At 45.1% G+C, this 22,570-nt stretch overlaps 1 protein-coding gene across 1 annotated transcript in view; it reads left to right on the plus strand.

The window, feature by feature from the left end:
* The first annotated feature begins 4,554 nt into the window (after window positions 1–4,554).
* LOC117377624 (plasma membrane calcium-transporting ATPase 1-like) overlaps window positions 4,555–22,570 on the plus strand; it is a 52,004-nt gene continuing 33,988 nt past the window's right edge. Inside the window, exons 1-2 of the mRNA XM_033974083.2 lie at window positions 4,555–4,872; window positions 18,257–18,565. Coding sequence (XP_033829974.1) covers window positions 18,373–18,565 — 193 coding nt within the window. The 5' untranslated portion in view covers window positions 4,555–4,872; window positions 18,257–18,372. The remainder of the gene's footprint in view (window positions 4,873–18,256; window positions 18,566–22,570) is intronic.

Genomic DNA, 22,570 nt, shown 5'->3' on the forward strand with positions numbered 1-22,570 from the left:
AGACTAAATCAGAACTAAACCTGGACTAAACCAGAAAAAAAACAGGTCTAATCAGGACTAAACCAGGTCTAAAGCAGAACTAAAGTACAACTAAACTAGGTCTAAACCAGGACTAAAGCACACCTAAACCAGGTCTAAACCAGGACTAACCCATTTCTAAACCAGGACTAAACCAAGACTAAATCAGAACTAAACCTGGACTAAACCAGAAAAAAAACAGGTCTAATCAGGACTAAACCAGGTCTAAAGCAGAACTAAAGTACAACTAAACTAGGTCTAAACCAGGACTAAAGCACAACTAAACCAGGACTAAACCAGGACTAACCCATTTCTAAACCAGGTCTGAACCAGGACTAAACTAGGACTCCTTGTGTTGCAGTTGTGGAGGGGGGTCTGGGCGTGTTGGAAGGGTCCCCTGAGTGGGCGGGGTCACATGGGTCAGTGATGACGCGATGGCAGCAGAGGATTGTGGGAGACGCAGTTTAAAGGCCACATGACGCCTACACGAGCTGCATTAGTGAAACACATCCTCCTGTAACTCTCTTATATTTGTGAAAGATCTTCAGACCAGCAGGACTAAACCAGGTCTAATTCAGGTTTAATCCAGGACTAAAATCAGGCTAAACCAGGACTAACCCAGTTGTAATCCAGAACTAAACTAGGTCTAACCTATGTCTAATGAAGGACTAATTTTGGAGTAAACAAGGACTAAACCAGGAAAAATTTTGGACTAAACCAGGTCTAATGCAGGGCTAATTTTGGACTAAAGCAGGACAAAACCAGGTTTAATCCAGGATTTATTTTGGGCTAAAGCAGGACTAAAACAGGACTAAAACAGGTCTAATCCAGGACTAATTTTGGACTAAACCAGCATAACATTAAACTAAACCAGGTCTAATCCAGGCTTAATTGTGGACAAATTCTGGTCTAACATTGGACTAAATCAGGCCTAAACGGAACTAAACCCGGACTAACCCAGAACTAAACAAGGACTAAACCAGAACTAAACCAAGACTAAATCAGAAGAAATTCAGGACTAAACCAGGTCGAAACCAGGATTACATCAGGCTGAAACCAGGACTAAACCAGGAACAAAAACAAGACTAAACCAGGACTAAACTAGGACTAAACCAGGACTTTATGTGGCATTTCTGGTGTGACGTTGGCCCCAGTGCAGAAGCAGCAGGAGTGGGTGAGACTCCTGTGAAGATGAAATGATTGACAGCTATCCTTCATCAGCAGGGGGCAGGATAATGGCTCCTGGGGGACGGGCTCAGCCAATCCTAGCGTTGGGTCAGGGTTCCCCAAAGGAACAATTAACCTGTTAATGCATAAGTCAGTCCCCTCCACTGACTGGTTTAGTCCTGGGTTAGTCTACGGGGATGGTCAGGAAAAGTGTGTTCCCTAAGGACAGTTTTTGTCACTGCTGCCTCAATGTGTCACCTGGTTAGAGGTGGGTAGTAATTACATTTAATTGAGTAACATTTTAAAGAAAATTTACATTTTAAAGTACTTTTCTAGCATCATACTTTTAAACCTACTTTAGTAGTATTTCTTATTGTAATAACAGTGTTACATGAATAATATATTGTACACTGTGATAGTACTCTTACTTAAATAAGTTATGATTGCTCTTCCGACCGTAAGTAAGTCTACAAGTGACAAAAGCTTTATGTTGACAATACGAAATGATTTGAACATGTGCTTCTTGCACTGCTGCTTCAGATATGATTTAGTTTGTCTCATTTTGTGTCTGTTCTTTGAAAATACAATTATTTAATGTGATAATGTAATAATCCATTGTTTAATATTGTTCACATTACATTCAGTTCAAATTATAAATCAGATGTTATGTCCACACAGATACTCTGTGTGAATATTTATATAACTCTTACTTTAGTAATTTCTCAGACCACTATTTTGTACTTCTATTTGAGTAATATTATTTTGAAGCAATGTTACTCTTAGTTCAACACAACCTTTAGGTATTCTACCACCTCCAGTGGTATTGTCAGCATTCTCCCATCCAAGTCTTAACCAGGCCCGACCTTGCTTATCAAAAGAGACCAGACCAGATCTGGCTTTGGTGAACAGGTCACACACAGCGCTTTACTGTACCACTACTCTGGACTCCCTCTTAACTGCTCGTTGTCCAGACAAACTAGACAAAACCTGACCTAAAGCGGTCTAAATCTGAGTCTACACAGGACCTGAAGCTGTTAATAAACCTGGTTTGAAACTGGTTCTAAACCTGGTCTGAGTGAGTCTAAAGCGGGCGGCGTGGATGTGTGGGCAGTGGTATAAATACAGAGCGCTGCGGCTGGTGCTGATGCTGAGGAGGCGGTTTCCATGGAGACGGCATCGCAGCATCTAGCCGTCCGTCAGTCGTCCCCGGCAACGGCCCGACAAACAGACCAGAGATGAGACCGGACCAGGACTTACGTAACAGCCATGAATATTCAAATACAAGAGCATTCCATCACCTAAGCCAGGACTAAACCAGGAATAAAACAGGACTAAAGCACGACTAAAGCAGGACTAGACTGGGAATAAAACAGGACTAAACCAGCAGTAACCTACAACTAAACCAGGACTGACCCAGGACTGACCCAGGACTAAACAGGGACTAAAGCAGGACCAAACCGGGAATAAAGCAGGACTAAACCAGCAGTAACCTACAACTAAACCAGGACTGACCCAGGACTAAACAGGGGCTAAAGCAGGACTAAAGCAGGACTAACCCAGGACTAAACTGGGACAAAACTAATCCAAAACTTTTCCCCCAGTCCTGATTCAACCCTGGTTCAATCCTGGATTAGTCCTGCTTTAATCCTTGTTTAGTTCTGGTTTAGTCCTGCTTTAGAACTGCTTTAGTCCTAAACAAAGAATGAAGCAGGACTGAAGCAGGACTGTACCATGACTGAAACAGGACTGAAAAATGACTGAACCAGAATTAACCCAGGACTAAAGCAGGCTTGATCCAGGTTTGAACCAGGATTATTCCAGGACTAAACTAATACAGAATTTTTTTTTTTTTCTCCAATATCTGTTTAATCCTGGTTTAATCGTGCTTTAGTACTTGTTTAGTCCTGGTTTAGTTCTGGTTTACAGGGGGTAAGTTTGTGTTGTGACTAAAGTGTGTTGTGACACAAACATTGTCTGTTTGAACTGTCAACAGAAAAGACCCAGGAGCAGACAGAAGCAGAGCCAGAGGAGTTGAGGCAGAGGAGTTGAGGCAGAGGAGTTGAGGCAGAGGAGTTGAGGCAGAGGAGTTGAGGCAGAGGAGTTGAGGCAGAGGAGTTGAGGCAGAGGAGTTGAGGCAGAGGAGTTGAGGCAGAGGAGTTGAGGCAGAGGAGTTGAGGCAGAGGAGCAGGGCCAGAGAAGATTTATTTTGTCATGAAAAACTTTTTAAACTTCATAAATTTGTTTGTTCAATACAAGCTGAAGGGTTTGGGAGCAGAGTAAGTAAGGTCTGAATCATTTGAGAAGCTAGGAGGGAGATCGGTGTGAGATAGGAGCTTGGAGATAGGAGGTAGGACATACGAGATAGGAGATAGGAGGTAGGAGGTAGGAGATAGGAGGTGCGTGGGATCAGGTGAAACTGACTCACAAACTCTTAAATACAGCTGCAGCCGTCTCCACAGCAACGCACTCAACGCCAATCAGAGCCCAGTGCTTGAGGAAGAAGAAAAAGTAAGAAATATTCAAATAAGAGAGAAGAGGGAGGGAAAGAAAGAAAGAGGGAGAGAAATGAAAAGAGAGAAAGATAAGAGAGAGGGAGGAAGTGCAGGAGGCAAATGGGGCAGAGAGGGAACTCTGGTTTAGTTCAGGTTTAGCCCTGCTAATTCCTGGTTTAGACCTGATTCAGTCATGATTAAGTACTGGTTTAGTTGTGCACTGGACGCAGTGGGCTGGTTGATTTTGGCGCTCATGGAACAGAAATGTCTACATCGTGGGACGCACCAAATGCCGGACAAAAATGAAATAATTTCATCACAAAGAAAGATGAATATTCAAATGTTCTGTGACCACTCTCCATCTCAGTCCAGATCTAAAGACCAGGACATTCTAAAGCTGCTCCTCCAACTTGCCTCCACATCTCCACAAACCTTCACAGACCTCCACAAACTAATAATAATAGCACTACTGTATAAATGAAATGTGAAACTTATGTGGTCTAGAAGAAGTCATGATTCCACCTTAAATCTACTTTGGAGCTGCTACGTCTAAACTGGTCTAAACTGGAGAGGTCGACAGAGGAGTACCAAAGGAGGACCAGAGAACCTGAGGAGAGCATGGACACCGCATCATTCCACCTTAAGCCCACGTGTTGTGTTTCCGTGTGAACAGGCCTCACACAGGAGAAACTCCGGACTCTTAAGTCTAAACTTTGTCCCAAACTTCCTGCGCTCCGTGTACTCCGGTCCACCTTAAACCACCTTAAGCAGTCCCCGCCTCGCCTTTGCAGCAGCAGCGGATCCGGACGTGGGCTGTGTTTCTGCGGGTCCCACCCACACGCGCGTGCACGTACCCACGCACACGCAACGTGCACGCGCAGCGGCGAGGAGCAACAGCAGCAACAGCAGCCACGGCGCTGTGAACGCGTAACGCCAAGCAAAAGTGTGTTTTCACGGCTTTACCGCGAGGATCACGGGGCCCAGAGAGGACTACACTGCCGCAGGAGCCACAGGGAGCTGCGTGGAGCCGCGTGCAGCCGCGTGGAGCCGCGAGGGGCCGTGCGAGGCTTGGGAGGCTGTCCGCTTCTTCCGCGTCGCCGCTGCGGTGCTGGGCTGGGCGTTCAAGTTGTGCCGTCGCTGGAAATGGACAAACCGCTGTGAATCCGCGCCGCGTGATTCTGACCGTCCACTGCAGGTAACCCCACGCGCACGCGCATTCACATCGCTGCTTCCCGCCACACTCACCCCACAACCGCACGAGACCCCACAAACGGACTGCCACACGGGAATGCGGACCGAGACAGACTCAGCCGGGACTGAACCAGGACTAGGCACGGAACGGAGATTGTACAGGAGTCAACCAGGAATAGACCGAGACTAAATCGGGACTAAATCGGGACTAAATCAGGACTAAATCAGGATTAACCGGGACTGTGCTGACTAGGGAAACCCGGACCAACAGCAAACGGCGACCCCCGGGGCTGGAGCATAGACTGGACTGGAGGGACCAAACCTGCGGAAATGCGCCAATTACAGCTCCACTGTGCTGGCCGGGGACTAAACCGGGGACTAAACCGGGGACTAAACCGGGGACTAAACCGGGGACTAAACCGGGGACTAAACCGGGGACTAAACCGGGGACTAAACCAGTAGCAGAGCCCGGTCTAACCTCGCGGAAATACGAGAATCTCAAAGAACGCTGAAAGAACTGTTGCTCCAACAATGGACTAAAGTCAAGTTTAACTAAAAACTAAGGTCTAAACCAGATCAGGTCTGGACCAGGCTCTAAGGCAATCTTTGCCCTTACGTAAACCCTGCTCCTACACTGCGCTTTTTACGCGTTTTAAGGAGCATCCGGGTTTTTCAGTGTCGTTCCTTCACCTTCACGCGCACGAGCACAGTGCCCGGGCGCGTGCGCGTGCACCCACAGGTGTGAATCAATTCTCTGCTTGTGCCGATGTCGGCTCCAGCTCCCTGGGCCCTCCTTGACGTACTGTTGCTTCTCTTTGAGAAGCATTGATTTCCCCGTTACGTTGCTCTGCGTGAGGTTTTCTCGGCCCTGTCCCGCTCACAGGACACTTCAGTCCGTCTGTAAAGTTTAACTGCAATTACAGCTGTTCCACACGCCGCGACCCTCGTTCAGTGTGAACATTAACTTTACTCACCCACCCGCTCCTCTGCACTGCACATACCGTGGAACAGCGGGTTCCCCACGGCCACAGCGCGCAAGACGCCAGGGGAAGCGGAGCCGAACGCAACTGTGTCACGGCATTGATTTAAGGAGGAGGTTTGACATGGGCCCGTGCCCAGATGAATGAGCCCTGTCGGTGTGAATTAGGACTGCGGCGTTTTGTAAATGGATTCTCGCTTTTGTCCGCCAGCCCTGGTGTAGCCTGTCATACTCTGCTGTCTGATCTTTGTTTAGACGTGACTTATTGAGCTACACCGGGGTTATAATAGAAATCGCTGGCTTATATAGGCTAGTAGAGAAATAAGAATGCTAATACTAATGTAATAATGACAGTGTGTGCGCATTTTGGCTCGTCTGCGTTTCCAAAGTTGTCCTTCAGCCATGTTCCATGACATCTGCAACTCAAGGCAGAGCCGAATCGAACCGGGGCTTTTCCGTTTCTTAAGGTAGTATTTGTACGTGTCTGGGGTTTACAATGAGACGGCGGTGACATTTTGAGTAATGCCTGCGCTACTTGCTGAACTCGCTCCGCGGGTGTCGCCTCCTCCTTCCCTGTTGCATTGTCATTTGTGTGAGTTCAGCCGATCTGCACAGCGCGCGCTTGTTGGTGTATTGTGGAATTTTCACATGGACTGGACGCACGCGGGCAGACGTATGACAGATCGAAACGAGAATGCTCGGTTTGTTAAAGGGAATCTGGTGTGAATGGGCTGCGTCATCGCGTCACCCTGCGCCTGTGGGCTGGGTGTGTCCCGTGCGTTATGGGACGGGGTGAGGGGGGAACGGGGGGGATCCCGCATCTCCTCGGCGCGTGCATGAGCCTCGGCGCGTGCATGACCTCCAAACGAGGGCAAACGAACCGCATCCGCGCCTTCTGCCAGCGCCGCTCTGCTCCTCACACAGGCGGAGAAGGGAGAGGAGAGAGATGAGCGAGCGAGGAGAGAGAGATGAGCAACAGTTAAACGCATGACACCAAATCTTCCACATAAAACTAATGTAGAAGCGCGCCGGAACCAAAAGCCCATAAAAAGATCAACAGACGCTGTGCTGAGATGCGATGAACCAGCAGCAGAGAAGCAGTAGAGGAGCAGCAAAGGAGCTGAGCGGCACAAGGCGGTGATTTCCAGACCCGATGACGTCATACTGAGGGGTTTCTGCAAAAGCTTCATCAATTTACAACAGGCTGCACCAGAACAGACCAGAGCAGAGCAGGAGGGAGGACTGAAACAGGACTGAACCATCAGTATGTCCCCAAAACAGAAACATTTCACTTTTATGACAGATAGACCAGATCAAGATGCCCCTAGAATATTTATTACCAGTTTACTTACTAACAGACTGTATTGTAAACGTTTACATTTTCTGTGAATTAATATAATAGAAAATAAAGTTTTATGTCCCATCACTTCAGCTAAGATAAGAGTTACCATCTACATGTGTAGATATTGTGCCCTGTTGTGCTTTGAGCTCTGTGTTTTGTGTGCAGCACTAAAGTCGAATCATTTTGCAGCGCTAGTTCCGTGTGCCATCCACTTTAGCCTCCTTCTTCACCTCTCATCATGGTCTTTTATTGAAATGGTTAATTTTCACCATAGTGCTCCTCTGTGGTCTCACACACAACAAAACTCTGCTCCCTTAACTTACTCATGGATCTAAAATACCCGGTTCTCTCCTCTGTTGTGCAGTTTGGGCCTTAGTCCCCTGGCCTTAGTCCCCTGGCCTTAGTCCCCTGGCCTTAGTCCCCTGGCCTTAGTCCCCTGGCCTTAGTCCCCTGGCCTTAGTCCCCTGGCCTTAGTCCCCTGGCCTTAGTCCCCTGGCCTTAGTCCCCTGGCCTTAGTCCCCTGGCCTTAGTCCCCTGGCCTTAGTCCCCTGGCCTTAGTCCCCTGGCCTTAGTCCCCTGGCCTTAGTCCTGGCCTTAGTAATAATCTTAGGTCTTGACCTTAATCATGGTATTAGACCTGGTCTTGACCTGGGGGTGTACGTGCTGTAGAATTATCGACGCGTGGATGTCCGCAAATGAACTGAGGATCAATGAAGCTCAAAGATCTGTCACTACATACCTGGCCCACACCTAGCTTAGTACTGGTTCAGACCTGGTTCAGAAGTGGTTTAAACCCTGGTTAGACCCGGTTTATACCCGATATAGACCTGAGTCCCGCAGGTCTGAGGAGGATCCAATGAAAAAATGATGAGATGCTTCAATTATTAATGTAAAGGATTATATTTATCTGAACTTAAGTTTATGACGTCAACACCACAGAGAGAGAGTGGGGAGAAAGGAGGGGAGGGAGGAGGAGAGAAAAGAGAGAAAGGAGGAGGAGGAGAGAAAGAAGGACTGGGAGAAGGAGGGAGAATGGGAGGAGGAATCAGAAAGGGAGAAGGAGGAGGGAGGAATGGGGAGAGGGAGAGATGCACTTAACCAGGGAAGCCCAGTGGGGCAGCTCGCCCACCACAACCTAAGAGGAGGAGCCGGAAACCCCAACAAGATACTGCAGACTGAACGGGGACTGAACCAGTATTCTTTGTCATTCTCTGGTGTTTTCATTAGAAATCTCCAAAAGTCAAATCCACAAATATTTTTTTTCTTCATAATTTCCATCAGTGACAAGGTCCATTCTCCTGCTATATTTAACTAACCACACCACAACATCTGGGAGGGTATCTGACACACAGGGATACAGGAGGATGGGAGGGCTTCTGACACACAAGGATATTGGAGGATGGGAGGGCATCTGACACACATGAGGGTTAACAGAGAGGATTCTTTGGGATTGTCTGGGTGGAGCAGCGTCATAAGGCAGTATTGTCATATTCTTTAAAGTGGGATCATGCACCATTGTATTCATTTGAATGAGAAAATAGATCCACCCCAGAAGAGCTCTCCATGTCACTCTCTGATCTCTGGTCTCTCTGAGGGGTTTTTATTGATTGGTTTCGATTGACTAATGCCTCCCAGTGGAGCAACATCATTCATACAGTTCAAGTGAAACAATAGAGCAAGTACCAGGGCCTAAACCAGGGCCTAAACCAGGCTCTAAACCAGGCTCTTAACCACGCTCTTGTGAATAGTGATCACATGTTGTGGTTACTTCCTCTTGGGTTTTCTGTGTATTTTTTTTTCCCCAAATCAAAGCTAAATCTTTCAGTTCCGCTTTCTCTAATCTTTTTCTTGGTGGTGGAACGTTCTGCACAGACAGAACTGGTGAAACATTGTGGCTCGCGTTTAACCAGAAGAGTCATTTTTGGCTCAAATGTTCCAAGTGTCAAAATGTACTAGTTTGACCTGGTTTAAACTGGCACAAAGTCCCGGTTCAGTCCCGGTTCAGTCCCGGTTCAGTCCCGGTTCAGTCCCGGTTCAGTCCCGAGCTTGTATGTCGTCACAGAATGTTGAGTGAGCTTCATGTTAAACCAGACATGGGCAAACTACGGCCTGGAGGCCTTTGGGTTTATTAATCTGGCCCAAACATGACCAAATAGGTAATTTAATTAATTTATTTGGAAAACAATTTGTACAATGAGCCTTGCATATTCATGCTTTGCTACATGTTATGTTACACACACACACACTTTTGTTTATATATATCCTGGCCCGGCCCCCTGGAAAATTTTAGAACCCATTGTGGCCCATGTGTCAAAAAGTTTGCCCACCCCTGCGTTAAACCGATGCCAAACCTTTTAAGATGCCAAATGCTAATCTCACCGTTCATTCATTACGCTGACTCAGCAGTTTTATCAGGCTGGTCCACGACATTTTAATATATTTTTGTGCTTCTCTGTAGATGTAAGATTTTGATGTTCTATGTTGAGCTTCACTGTAAGAGTCATGTCTACATGCATTGTGACTGGAACAGTGACTGGATGATGAGGGAAATGTATTTAATGTGTGTATGGTAGGTTTATATGTTTCTCGAATTGTGACTTAATTTTAGGGATGGACCAATACCACTTTTTCCAAAACGAGTACAAATACTTCATTTTGAGTAGTCACCAATACAGAGTACTGATAATGATTCATTTCATAGGATTTTTATAGTATAGCCTACTTTTTTCATGCTATATCATGTTTTACATTCTATTCCTAAATTTGCCGCTAAATTTGTTTGTCAATTACAGTAAATTATCCCCTATAACTGCTGACCTCGATGAGCTTCATTTTTCATTTGAGCTGAACGCTATGGGTGATGTCACACTTAGTCCACTTTTTTATACAGTCTATGTGTGACAGATGCATATGATTAAAGCTGATCTTAATGTGCTTAACAGTTAACAAGCCTCTTTATGGTCACCTCTGCTCAGTCCTCACTGCTCAGAATGCAACGTACAGCTCAGAGGCAAGTTGTAAGCGTCAAATAAAACGCAACGCGGTTATAGTGGGCTCTTGGCATCGACACCTGGTATCAGTATTGGTGCAGCACTTCTTAATTTGGTGGGATAATACCTGTAGAAAATATACATGATAGTTTTCTTCAATTATGGAATTCCCTTGTGTAATGTCATAATTTCCAACCGGGAGTAAAATTTTATACAAATTTTTTTTTTTGCCAAATTTGGGAAAATAATTGTAATTTTTTTTGTTGTAAAATCTCAAATATAATTACCATAAGTGTGTTTTAGTCAACTGAGCTTTAATATGTTAAAAAAAACAACAACAAAAAAAAAAACAATCACTTCTTTGGCATTTGAAAAAACATTTGAATTGGAAAACCACTGGTGGAATTGGAAAGACCTCCATTCCTTTTTGCTCCTCCCTGCTATGCACTGCTCCTCTCTGCTCCTCTCTGTGTCTCTGAGAGGGAGTCTGTGTTAAACCTGGGTTGGTCCTTCGTTCTTTCACTTCATAATTTTTAGACGCATAGTTTAACTATGAGCTGTTTAAGTTACGCCTGCATCATCATCTCACAGCAGGAAACTATTTAAAACTGTCACAGGCCTAAACGGTCTCCCTGACCCTGTTCTAGGGTTGTCAAAACTATCAAAAATCTGATACAAATTAATATTAAAAATATTATCGAAACTAGATACTCATTTGAGCAGGTATTGATACAAAAATTGCATTCACAGGGCAGAAAATGAACCTTTCCTGAATAGCTTTATGATCTTGAGCCGTATCAGCATACCACATAGAGTAGTATACGCCTATGGACCACTATGGAACCTACCTGGATGACTGAGGAATTACACAGATCTAAGGCCACATGGGAATAGAACAGAAAGTACTACCAGTTAATGTTGAAAATCACATTCTGTTGTGTAAAGAAAGTGTTTATCATGTGTAGTATGATCGGTATTGAGTATCGAGTCTATTCCTTAGTATCAAAATCCAATTTGACATTTTAAAATCGTGACCCTGTTCTAATGCGATGAAATGTTCTGCAGTGGGAACTGAATCCTTTTTTTAATGTGAGGAAATGTATCACAGTGGGGCTTTAACCCTGTTCTAATGTAGTTTCCTCTTTAGAAAAGTCCCTGGAGTTATGTGTTGTTTTATTCACGCATGTTTCAGTAATCCTGCAGATTTAGTCTTTTTCCCTTTGCATAGCTCACACAGAGACCGGAGATTTATCAAAAATAAGGAAGTTTTGGAAATATTGATGTTTTGCAGCTGATGTCATCAACATTCCCTGCGGTTATGATGCTAACTGCAGGCACTGCTGTCAGAAGCTCTATTATACATTAATCTTTATTTTAACACATTCTGACCAGAGAGAGCTGATTAAGCTGCAAAAGGTGAGCTGATTTATGCTGTTAAACTAGTCCCTCAAATAACATTACAGTTGCAAGCTTGCTAGCATAAACAACAACAACAACCAACAGTTAGTCACTCTCACCTTTGTGTTGAAAATCAAACTTCTAAACAGAACAAAGCCTGTGACTCGTATTGGTCACAGGCTCCTGAACATGTGTAGTTTAAATCCAATTGTATTTTTTCTTGAGCTTTCAATTTGATAATTTGTTAATTTTGATAGTTTGATAATCTGTCACCATGGTAACTGCTGAACACTCCACCATACATATACAACTAGAACACCCCAAGATATCGCTGCAAAGTATCAATTTGATGATGTCATAATCTCAGACTGAGAATGAGGTCTATATAACTCTATGGGAGATTCACTGTTTCTCCAAAATCTGATCCACAAATGTTGAAACTTATTGTTTTGGGACTGGCTCCACAAACTTGTCATATGAATCTTATGGTCTAAAGTCCTTTCAATTGACCACAGTAACGTCTTTGAGGTTGAATAATGCCATCACTTTCTGAAGCTATTGTGAAAAAATCTTTTCAGTTTTGTTTATTTATACTGACAGAAAAGACTTGAATTCTGTGCCAGTTTTGGTCAACAAAACCAAGTAGACAAATCTGCCATCTGACTCTTAAACAGCAAATTCTTTACCAGCCGTATAAACCCATCTCTGTAATAATGGTAGTGGTGGTGATGCTAACCCTGTGTTAGCGCTAGAAACAGGAAGTGACCAGATGGACAGCGACAGGAAGTTGGCGCAGGTGGGCTTCCTGTGGAGAGGCAGGTGTTCAGAAAGAGGAACAACATTTTAGACATCTAAGGTTGGATGTCACTTTGGTTTATGAACAAGAAACCAAAGTGACCCCCCCATCCTGCCTCCTCTCCTCTCTTCTCCCCTTCTTCTCTTGTCCTTCCTCTTCCTTTCCCCCTCCTCTTCTGCCTCTCCTCCTCTCCTTCCTCTCCCTTCTCTCTCCTCCTCCTCACTTCTCCTCCTCTGTTCCTCCTCTCTTCCTCATAATCCCGGTGCTGAGAGCATAGATTTTTCTGTCGGGGTGCTCTGCTTTATGGCTTTAGCGTTTATTAATCCACACCATTCAAAGAGCCTGGTGTAGTCCTGGTTTAGTCCCTGTTTGTCCCTGGTTTAATTCCTGTTTTAGTCCTTGTTTGGAATCTGGACTAGTTTGTTCAGATTCAGTCTTGTCTTTGTGGTTGAAGTCTGATGCCCTCCCTGTCTGTCAGATGCCCTACCTGTGTGTCAGATGCCCTCCCTGCAAGTTGGATTGTGTCAGATGCCCTGTGTTTAGCCCAGTTTCAGTCTTGTCTTGGTGTCAGTCAGATGAGCAGCGTCTTGTGACCCGAAAAAATGTGTGACAATAAACAAGACCATACATGGAACTGAGCCAGGGCCGGACCAGGGCCGGACCAGGGCCGGACCAGGGCCGGACCAGGGCCGGACCAGGGCCGGACCAGGGCCGGACCAGGGCCGGACCAGGGCCGATATCTGTATTGTTCTCTAGTGCAGACAGAATCCAGACCTCAATTTCTGTCTAAACAAACAGGAGCGGTTCCAAATATGGTCAATGTCCTGGTTCAGAGCTGGTCTGGACTATGAGGGTGTGATAAGTCCTTTTATCATAGCTCTGGGCTTTTATAACATGTGTTCTACAACTTCCCCAGCACTGATACACAAGTGTCCAGCAAGGGTTTAACAAACCGAGGACCGGACCGGGACTTAGTCCTGGTTTAGTGTCCCTCATTCTCCCAGAGCCAAGTTCTTTACACTTTAACTGCAAAGATCCTAATAATAATAATAATACTGCATTAGACTTTTCGAAATGCTCAAAGCCTCGTTACAGTTTCATGCATCATTTACTCCACACTTAGTGGTGGTAAGTCACTATTGTAGCCACAGGTACCCTGGGACAGACTGACAGAAGTCAGTGCTAATCTGCACCACCACTCTCTCTCTTTCTCTCCCCCCCCTCTCTCACTCCTGATCATGTTATCTAAGCCTTCTTACATAAATCCTATAGAAACCTCAGTCTCCCACGCAACATCACACTCCTCCTATGCCTTCATCTCTGCAGGTTTAGTCCTGGTTTGGCGGCGCCTGATTTGGCCCCTGGTTTGGCCCCTGGTTTGGCCCCTGGTTTGGCCCCTGGTTGTTCCTGCAGCTCATTGACACGTTCATGTTTGATCTGTTTCAGTGTGGTGTGTTGTGTTAATCCGCCAGTGGAAGTAGTCCCAGTTTGATTAAAAGGACAGATGTCTCCCATGTGTCCTTCATCTGTGACCTCTGACCTTTCACACACGCACTTCCTCATTTAGACGCAATTACACCAGTGATTAAACCAAGCTCTTAGCAGCAGAGGGCATCCCAGTGCACCAGGATGGGTTGGGGGAGAGGGTCAGAGGAGCAGAGGAGAGGGTCAGAGGAGCAGAGGAGAGGGTCAGAGGAGCAGAGGAGAGGGTCAGAGGAGCAGAGGAGAGGGTCAGAGGAGCAGAGGAGAGGGTCAGAGGAGCAGAGGAGAGGGTCAGAGAAGAATTGGTGGCATCTGTGCTAATTAGCGCTGGCGGCTAACAAGCTCCGCAGGGTGAGGGGGCTTTGAACAGGTGAAATTATGAATAAGTCAGAGGCACAGTGGCAGAGTGGTTAGCCCTGCTCCTCCTCTCACTGTGGTAGGGCTGATACTAGTATTTTAACGGTACTTGCTTTGGGATGCCAGTTCCAGAACAGTTATAATGTATTTCAAGGATTGAAATATATTTTCTTAATAATATTGGCCATTAATTTACGCAAAAAAACAGGCACAGAAAAATTAACTATGTTAATTCATATTTAAAACATAGTACTTGGCTATACGATGTCCAGTTATAACTCAAAACAAATGCACACGCAAATGAACCAGAGTGCAAGGATGATCCTCACATGGACTCAGTTTCCCTCAAGTTTCCCTCAAGTTTCCCTCAAGTTTCCCTCAAGTTTCCCTCAAGTTTCCCTCAAGTTTCCCTCAAGTTTCCCTCAAGTTTCCCTCAAGTTTCCCTCAAGTTTCCCTCAAGTTTCCCTCAAGTTTCCCTCAAGTTTCCCTCAAGTTTCCCTCAAGTTTCCCTCAAGTTTCCCTCAAGTTTCCCTCAAGTTTCCCTCAAGTTTCCCTCAAGTTTCCCTCAAGTTTCCCTCAAGTTTCCCTCAAGTTTCCCTCAAGTTTCCCTCAAGTTTCCCTCGGAGAACATGCTTTTTGTTTACGTTTTTACTATGCGGTTACGTGAATATTAAAACGTGAATGCTGCCTGTGAGTAGTGCTGTTGTGATGTGAGAACACCTGTGCTGCTGATAAATCGGTGCAGTGTATTTGTTGGCTCATTGATGCTGGCATTTAAAGCCAAGAAACCAAAAGTTGGCACAGAACTGCTTTTTTTTCTGAACCAGTACTTGCCAAACCTTTTCTGTCAGTTCCAAGTTGGAATCAAGTTTCGGTGGCCAGCCCTACAGTTTGGTGGCAGAGTGGTTAGCCCTGCTCCTCCCCTCACTGCGGTTACAGAATGGGTAGACTTGCTCCTTTCACTGTGGTGGCAGAGTTGGTTAGCCCTGCTCCTCTCACCGTGGTGGCAGAGTTTTTTACTATTTGTTTTCTACGTCTGAAATCCACCCTCCGACATTACTCTCACTTTACATACATATGCAAAGTACAACTGCTCATTAAAGTCCTGGTTTACTACTGGTTTAGTCTCAGTTTATTGTCCTGGTTTATTGTCCTGTCTGAATGGGGGTCTAAGCCTGGGCCTCAGCACAGACCAGAGGAATCCCAGGAATCTCCCACAGTGATTTTAGGACCAGGATTTTACTGCCACCAGAATCCTAACCAGATCTGAAGGTTCACACAGGTCCTCTGCAGGATCCTAGCCAGATCTGGTCTCGGCACAGAGGATCCTAGTCTGGTCACATGTTTGTTTATGATAGCAATACATAGTTTACGAGATGTTAGCATTTGGTTTCAGAACATTATTTGACCCCTCTCCCCTGCTCTTCTCCTCCTCTGACCTTGTCTTCTGCTCCAATTCGAGCTCACATGTCTAGTGTCTTTGCTTCACTGACTTTTTACTGTTTTCTCATTAGACTCCTCGCTCATCTCCTCCTCCTCATCTCCTTGCTTCCCTTCTTCCTCCTTTGTTCCTGGTTTATTACAGTTGAACATAATTACTTTTTGCTTGTGTCTTCTGTGTTAAAAATAACCATTGTTTTGTTTAAATGGGACTGAACCGCGGACTGAACCGCGGACTGAACAAGGGACTGTGTCTTTGTTTCTGTTTTAGTGAATGACTCTTGGGTCATGTGACTGTGGGTGGGGTCACATGACTATGGCCTTTTGCTAGGAGACACTCAGGGCAAACAGAAACGGGACATCCCATATATCCCTCTCGCTCTCTCTCCTTGTCTCTCTCTCTCTCTCTCCTCATCTTTCTCTCCTTTCTCTTCTCTCTCCTTCCTTCCTTCCTTCCTTCCTTCCTCCCTTCATTCATTGAGTTAATTCCTTCCTTACCCCCTGTTGTTCTTTTGAGTGCTCGTTGTGGTTCTCTCCTACCTCCTACCTCTTTTCCTCTTTCCTCTCTAGTGTTATCTTCCCTAAATTCTCTCCTTGTTCCTCTTCTCTCTCTGCTTAAAAAGAGAGAGAGAGAGAGAAAGGATGGAGGAGATGGGTTAAGGAGGGATAGAAGGAAGAGGAGGGGGAGGAAGGAGGGGGTTAGGGGAGAGAGGGTCTGGTGCAGGAGCTGCTTGTCATTCAGATCAGGTCTGTCTGCAGAGAACTGCACCATCACCACGGACTAGAGCCGGACTAGAGCCGGACTAGAGCCGGACTAGAGCCGGACTAGAGCCGGACTAGAGCCGGACTAGAGCCGGACTAGAGCCGGACTAGAGCCGGACTAGAGCCGGACTAGAGCCGGACTAGAGCCGGACTAGAGCCGGACTAGAGCCGGACTAGAGCCGGACTAGAGCCGGACTAGAGCCGGACTAGAGCCGGACTAGAGCCGGACTAGAGCCGGACTAGAGCCGGACTAGAGCCGGACTAGAGCCGGACTAGAGCCGGACTAGAGCCGGACTAGAGCCGGACTCTGTGCCCTCTCTATGTGGGTGGTCTCTCTATGTGGGTGGTCTATGTGAGTACTCTCTAGGTGAGGCTATAGTGTTTGTTCATACAGGTGAGGTTTGTGTGCTGTGTCAGGGGTGTGGCTCTGATGCACATACCTGAGTGGTAATATGACGCAAGTGTACTACTACCGCTGCTACTACCACTATTACTATTACGACTACCCTTTGTGTCAGATTCCCTCCCATCCTCCTATATCCCTGGGTGTTTGATGCTCTCTCATCCTCCTGTATCCCTGTAGTGTTTGACTGAGATGTCTCTAGTTAACCTGCAGATATTGTGGTGAGGTTGGATAAATAAAGCGGGAAAATGGACTTTGTCACTGATAGAATTGATCAGGGAAAAAACATTTCTGGATCTGACTTTTGGAGATTTTGATGAAAATGCCAGAAAATGACCTAGAATTAGGGATGCACTATTCCAGCGTATTCAGTTCCGATACTGATATTGATACTTTGACCGTAAATATATATACCAAATACCCAATATTAACCGATACCTGTGTAGGGACTGAAAATGGCACTTATTTTAAAACACAAATGGCTTATTACACCAGAGATCCAGTGGTGTTATGTAACATGTATCCTTCACATCTCTACTGAACAGCTTTGTGTGAATAAAAGCTTAAACATTGAGACATTGTAGTCTAAAATCAGCCTGTAAATAGTCTTATTACATCCAATTATAGGCCCAGCCTTGACTTAACCGATATTATACCAGTATCCGTATTGGTGCATCCCTACACAGATGCTCAGACGATAATATGGTAATCCATCAGGGATGTTCTAAACCCTGTAGCCTGTAAATGTTTATTGAAGTCTTGTCCTTATTTTATTTTTCTTAACAGTTTACAAGACAAACTGTCTCCATAATGACAGGTACTGTATTACTGAGTATCTGAGCGGACAGTATTTACCTGTAAACCCTGCACTGACCAGACCTGTTCTCTACTCCTCAGTCCTCCTCCTTCCTTTCCTCTGTTCCTCTCTGTCTCTACCCTTTCCTGCTCTCCTCCCTCTTGCTTCTCTCTTTCTTCCCCTTCTATTCTTTCTTTCTCTGTCTCTTTCTTTCTCTTTTTCTCGTTCTTTCTCTTTCGCTCTTCTCTTGCTCTTCTCTCTCTCCTCCCTGTGTTCTTTCTGTTCTCCCCGCTCTCTCCCCCTCTATCCCCACTCTCCTTTCTTCTTTCTCTCCTCCCTCTCCCTCTCCCCCTCCTCTCCTCCCTCATTTTTTTTCTTTCTCTCTCACCCGCTCTGTGCCTTTTCTGAGCACCTTTTCTAAAGTCACTTTGAAGGAGCAGAAAAATGTGACTAATGTAAACTATGGCACATATGTGAGGTGGACCCATAATTCTACAGCTGTATAGGCAAAGGGGTGTGAGGGAGGGCATCTGGACCAAACCAGCGTCTTTCTTTACACCTGGTTTAGTCCTGGGTTAGTCCTGCTTTAGTTTTCTTTAGTCCCACTTATGTGCTGGCTGAGTCCTGGTCTCTTCTTTTGCAGAACTGGAGAATGATGCTTCACTGAGGCCTTCATTTTTCACGATTCTTCACTGCACTGCTCTCATCTGGACTCTTCAGTAAACTCTTCTCTGATTGGACGTTATATTTACGGCAACCATGGCGAACAATACAGCTGACCACGCTCCCCAGAACTCGACCAATGAGGCGCAGGACGGCGACTTCGGTGTGACTACAGCTGAACTTCGTGGTCTGATGGAGTTGAGGAGCCATGAAGCCTGCGCTAAGATCAGAGACACATATGGAGATGTACAGAACATCTGTAGGAGGCTAAAGACGTCTCCTATAGAAGGTACAAGTACTATAATACAACTACTAATCTTGTACTACTATCAACTATAACCACTACTCTAACTACTACTATTATAACTATTGCTGCAACACATATGAAGACATGCAAAACATCTGTAGGGTGCTATAGACATCTCCTATAGAAGCTACAAGTACTACTCCTATCAACTATAACTACTACTGTAACTGCTACTATTATAACTACTGTAACAGGTACAGAGACATGCAGAGTATCTGCAGGGGACTAAAGACCTCTCCTTTAGAAGGGAACAGTCCTACTAAAGTACTACTACCACAACTATCATATCTACCACCATCACATTATACTCAGTGTCCTGACCGGGCTGTCTCTATTCTGACCTTTGTCCTGGATCATTGAAGAACAGCTTCAGCCACTCCCTGGAAACAACACAACTGGACACACCCACCAGTGCACACACACTCTAACTCACGCACACCACAAATCACACCCACCCACAAGCACCAATACTCATACATATTTACATACACCAAACACACCCACCAGTGTAGACCCACATATACACTAATACACACCACAAAACACTCACGCCCACGTGCACACACACACACGCATGAGCACACATATGAACACTAACATGCACACCCACAAGCACATACATAAACATTAACACACACACGAGCACACACATAAACATTAATACACACACGAGCACCAACACACACACCCACCCACAAGCACACACACACAAACACCAACACACAGAGCCACGAGCACACACATGAACACCAGCACACCCAGGAGCACACACGAACACCAACACACACATAAACATTAACACACACACTGTTAACCTACACACGTGTCACGTACCTACGAGCACACACATGAACATTAGCACACACTTCCACGAGCACACACATGAACATTAGCACACACTTCCACGAGCACACACATGAACATAACACACTCGAGCACACACGACCATTAACACACACCCACTAGCACACACAAGAGCACCAACACACCCATGAGAACACACGAACATTAACACACACATCCATGTGTATTAACTAACACACACGCACAAGCAAACATACACCCCCAGAGGCACACACTCATGTTGTGTTTCCATGCTTGTTGGGGACATTCCATAGACTTCCATTCCTTTCATGGAGACTGATCCTAACCTGAAATAGAGGGGGTATTTTACTTCTAAATATATTATGTGTTAAATATTAATACTCCATAGATCACCATGTCAACGTTATTGTTTTAAAAATGCTATATTCATCCAAAACAATGCATTAACATGTCCTCTGAGATCTGTCATTGCACTAGTCAGATCTTAACCATAGTCACTACTAGCCTAACCTTAAAGTGCCCGTGACAGGTTAGACTACTCATTTTTACCAACACAGTTAAGATAATTTTAAAGTTTAGTTTCTGGTTGGAAATAATGATGTCACACAAGGGAATTCCATAACTGTTATCCAGAATCCATGCTTGCCCAGGGCCAAAACTCTTTGATGAAAGGCTGTTTAACGAAGGGGTAGTAAACTTCTATAGGGTATTATCTGCTAACACACAATATTTAGATCACCATGTTAGCTTTTATTGTTTTGAAAATGCTATAGTCACCCAAAACAACATGTTAACATGTTTTATAAGTTTTCCGTTTCATTTTTGACCTCCCATAGTGCTCTGACAGTCTCATACAGCGTAAGGAGGGTTCGAATAGGGCCCAGGAGAGATCACTAGATTACTCAAACAGGAATGAATGACATCTAAAACTTCTTCAGGCATGTTTTTAATGAAGGAACATTATAACATGCTAAAATTTATTTTGCGTACTACAATTTAACCTAAACTTTAACCTATTTGAACCCAGATCTGGACTTTAAACCATGTTGTTGATCACATACTAAAGGATTTATGTTATGGACCGGATTTTTGTCCCATAAGAGCAGGTCCCCATGATGTGAGAAATACACGCATTGATGTAGTTTCCTTGTGCACAACTCGCAACACTCTGTTCCACCCTGTGATGTCATCTGGTGCTGCCCAGATACCTTCACTAAAGCATGTGTTTAAAAAAGAGTCTAAAACAATAACATTTAAAAACTGTATCCCTCCAGCCTGTGTGTCCTCTGCTGGTCATACTGGAGTTTGACCACATGTACAAGATTTAAACCACAGCCCCAGTACTGGGCAGTTTTCCAGTACTGCAGCATGGTGGCGGTAGAAGTAGTAGTATTTTCTGAGGTATTAGTAAATGTTAAAGTTGTAATAGCAGTATTTGTAGTACACATTGCAGTAGGAGTATTTGGACTGGACACCCTTGAAAAAGATGTCTTTAAATCTCAATGGGGCTTTCCTGGTGAAATAAAACAATCAATTGTTTTATGCAGCAGTAGGTAGTACTTGTTCCTATATTGATACACATTGTAGTAGTAATACTTTTTGCAGTATTTGTACACCTTACAGTATTAGTACTTTGTTGCAGTACTAGTATACGTTGTACTACTAGTACACACTGCAGTACCGGTACACACTGCAGTACCGGTACACACTGCAGTACCGGTACACACTGCAGTACCGGTACACACTGCAGTACCAGTACACACTGAGGTACAGGTACCCACTGCAGTACTAGTACACATTGCAGAACTGTGTTTGGGTTGTTATCTGGCTGGAACATTTGGAGGTTATAAATATCTCACATAAAAAGTATGCAAATGAGCCACAGTTCAAACAACACCTGCTTCAGTCACACATGACATCATCAGGACTAAAGCAGAACTAAACCAGGACTATATAGGGACTAAAACAAGATTATACAGGGATTAAACTGGGTCTAAAACAGAACTAACCCAAGACTAAATGAAGGACTAAAGGAGGGACTAAAGCAGTGTTATACAGGGACTAAAACAGAACTAAACTATGATTAAAGAAGAACTAAACCAGCACTAAAGAAAGGACTGAATGTGACAAATCTCTGAAAGAAATCTGAACTAAAGCAATCCCATCTTGCACTGTGTGTGCACTGTGTGTGCACTGTGTGTGCACTGTGTGTGCACTGTGTGTGCACTGTGTGTGCACTGTGTGTGCACTGTGTGTGCACTGTGTGTGCACTGTGTGTACTATTTGTTCTGTGGTATTACTTCCGCTGCATTCCTCTGATCTGCTCCATTTTAATCAGATGCTCGTTAATGAAGCACCTTGTTAACAGGGGGCAGGGTTTAGGCAGGAAGTGATCTCTAAAAATACCTCCATCTGATTGACTTGCAGCTCTTGGACCAGGGTTGGACCAGGGTTGGACCAGGGTTGGACCAGGGTTGGACCAGGGTTGGACCAAGGTTGGACCAGGGTTGGACCAGTGTTGGGCCAGTGTTGTGCCAGTGTTGTGCCAGGGTTGTGCCAGGGTTGTGGCTGGGCCAAGGGCTGGGCCAGGGCTGGGCCAAGGCTGGGCCAAGGGCTGGGCCAGGGACTGGCCCAGGACTGGATCAGGACAGGGACCATGTAGCTCCGTTGGTTCCGTGTGGCTCAGAGGCAGATTTGAAAGGGTTTTTCTCTGTTTTTTGTCCTGGTTTTGTTTGGGTCTATAAGAGGATTATAACTGGTTTAACCTCAGGGACGCGATCTTCTCTGGAGTGGAAGGTCAGAGCTGACGATCAACCAAACCACACACTCTGATTGGATGGATTTAAACAGGCTCATAATGTGATTGGTTCATTTAACCAATTTGACATAAGAAAATGATACTTTTGAGTCATTGTAAGTCCTGGTTTAGTTCTGGTTTAGACCTGGCTTACACGCTGACATTTTCAGTTCCTTGTAACAACCTTAAGCTCCACTTGCTTAACTCTGTTAATGTCCCACACTGTACAAATAGGTATGTTAAGCCTCTGTCTCCTGGTGGTGGTCCTTGAGTCTTGGTCCTTGGATCTCGGTCTTTTGGTTTCGGTTCTTGGGTCTCGGCCCTTAGGTCTCGTCCCTTAGGTCTTGGTCCTTGGGTCTTGGTCC

The sequence above is a fragment of the Periophthalmus magnuspinnatus genome, chromosome 10, assembly GCF_009829125.3.
Source record: "Periophthalmus magnuspinnatus isolate fPerMag1 chromosome 10, fPerMag1.2.pri, whole genome shotgun sequence".
NCBI lineage: Eukaryota > Metazoa > Chordata > Actinopteri > Gobiiformes > Gobiidae > Periophthalmus > Periophthalmus magnuspinnatus.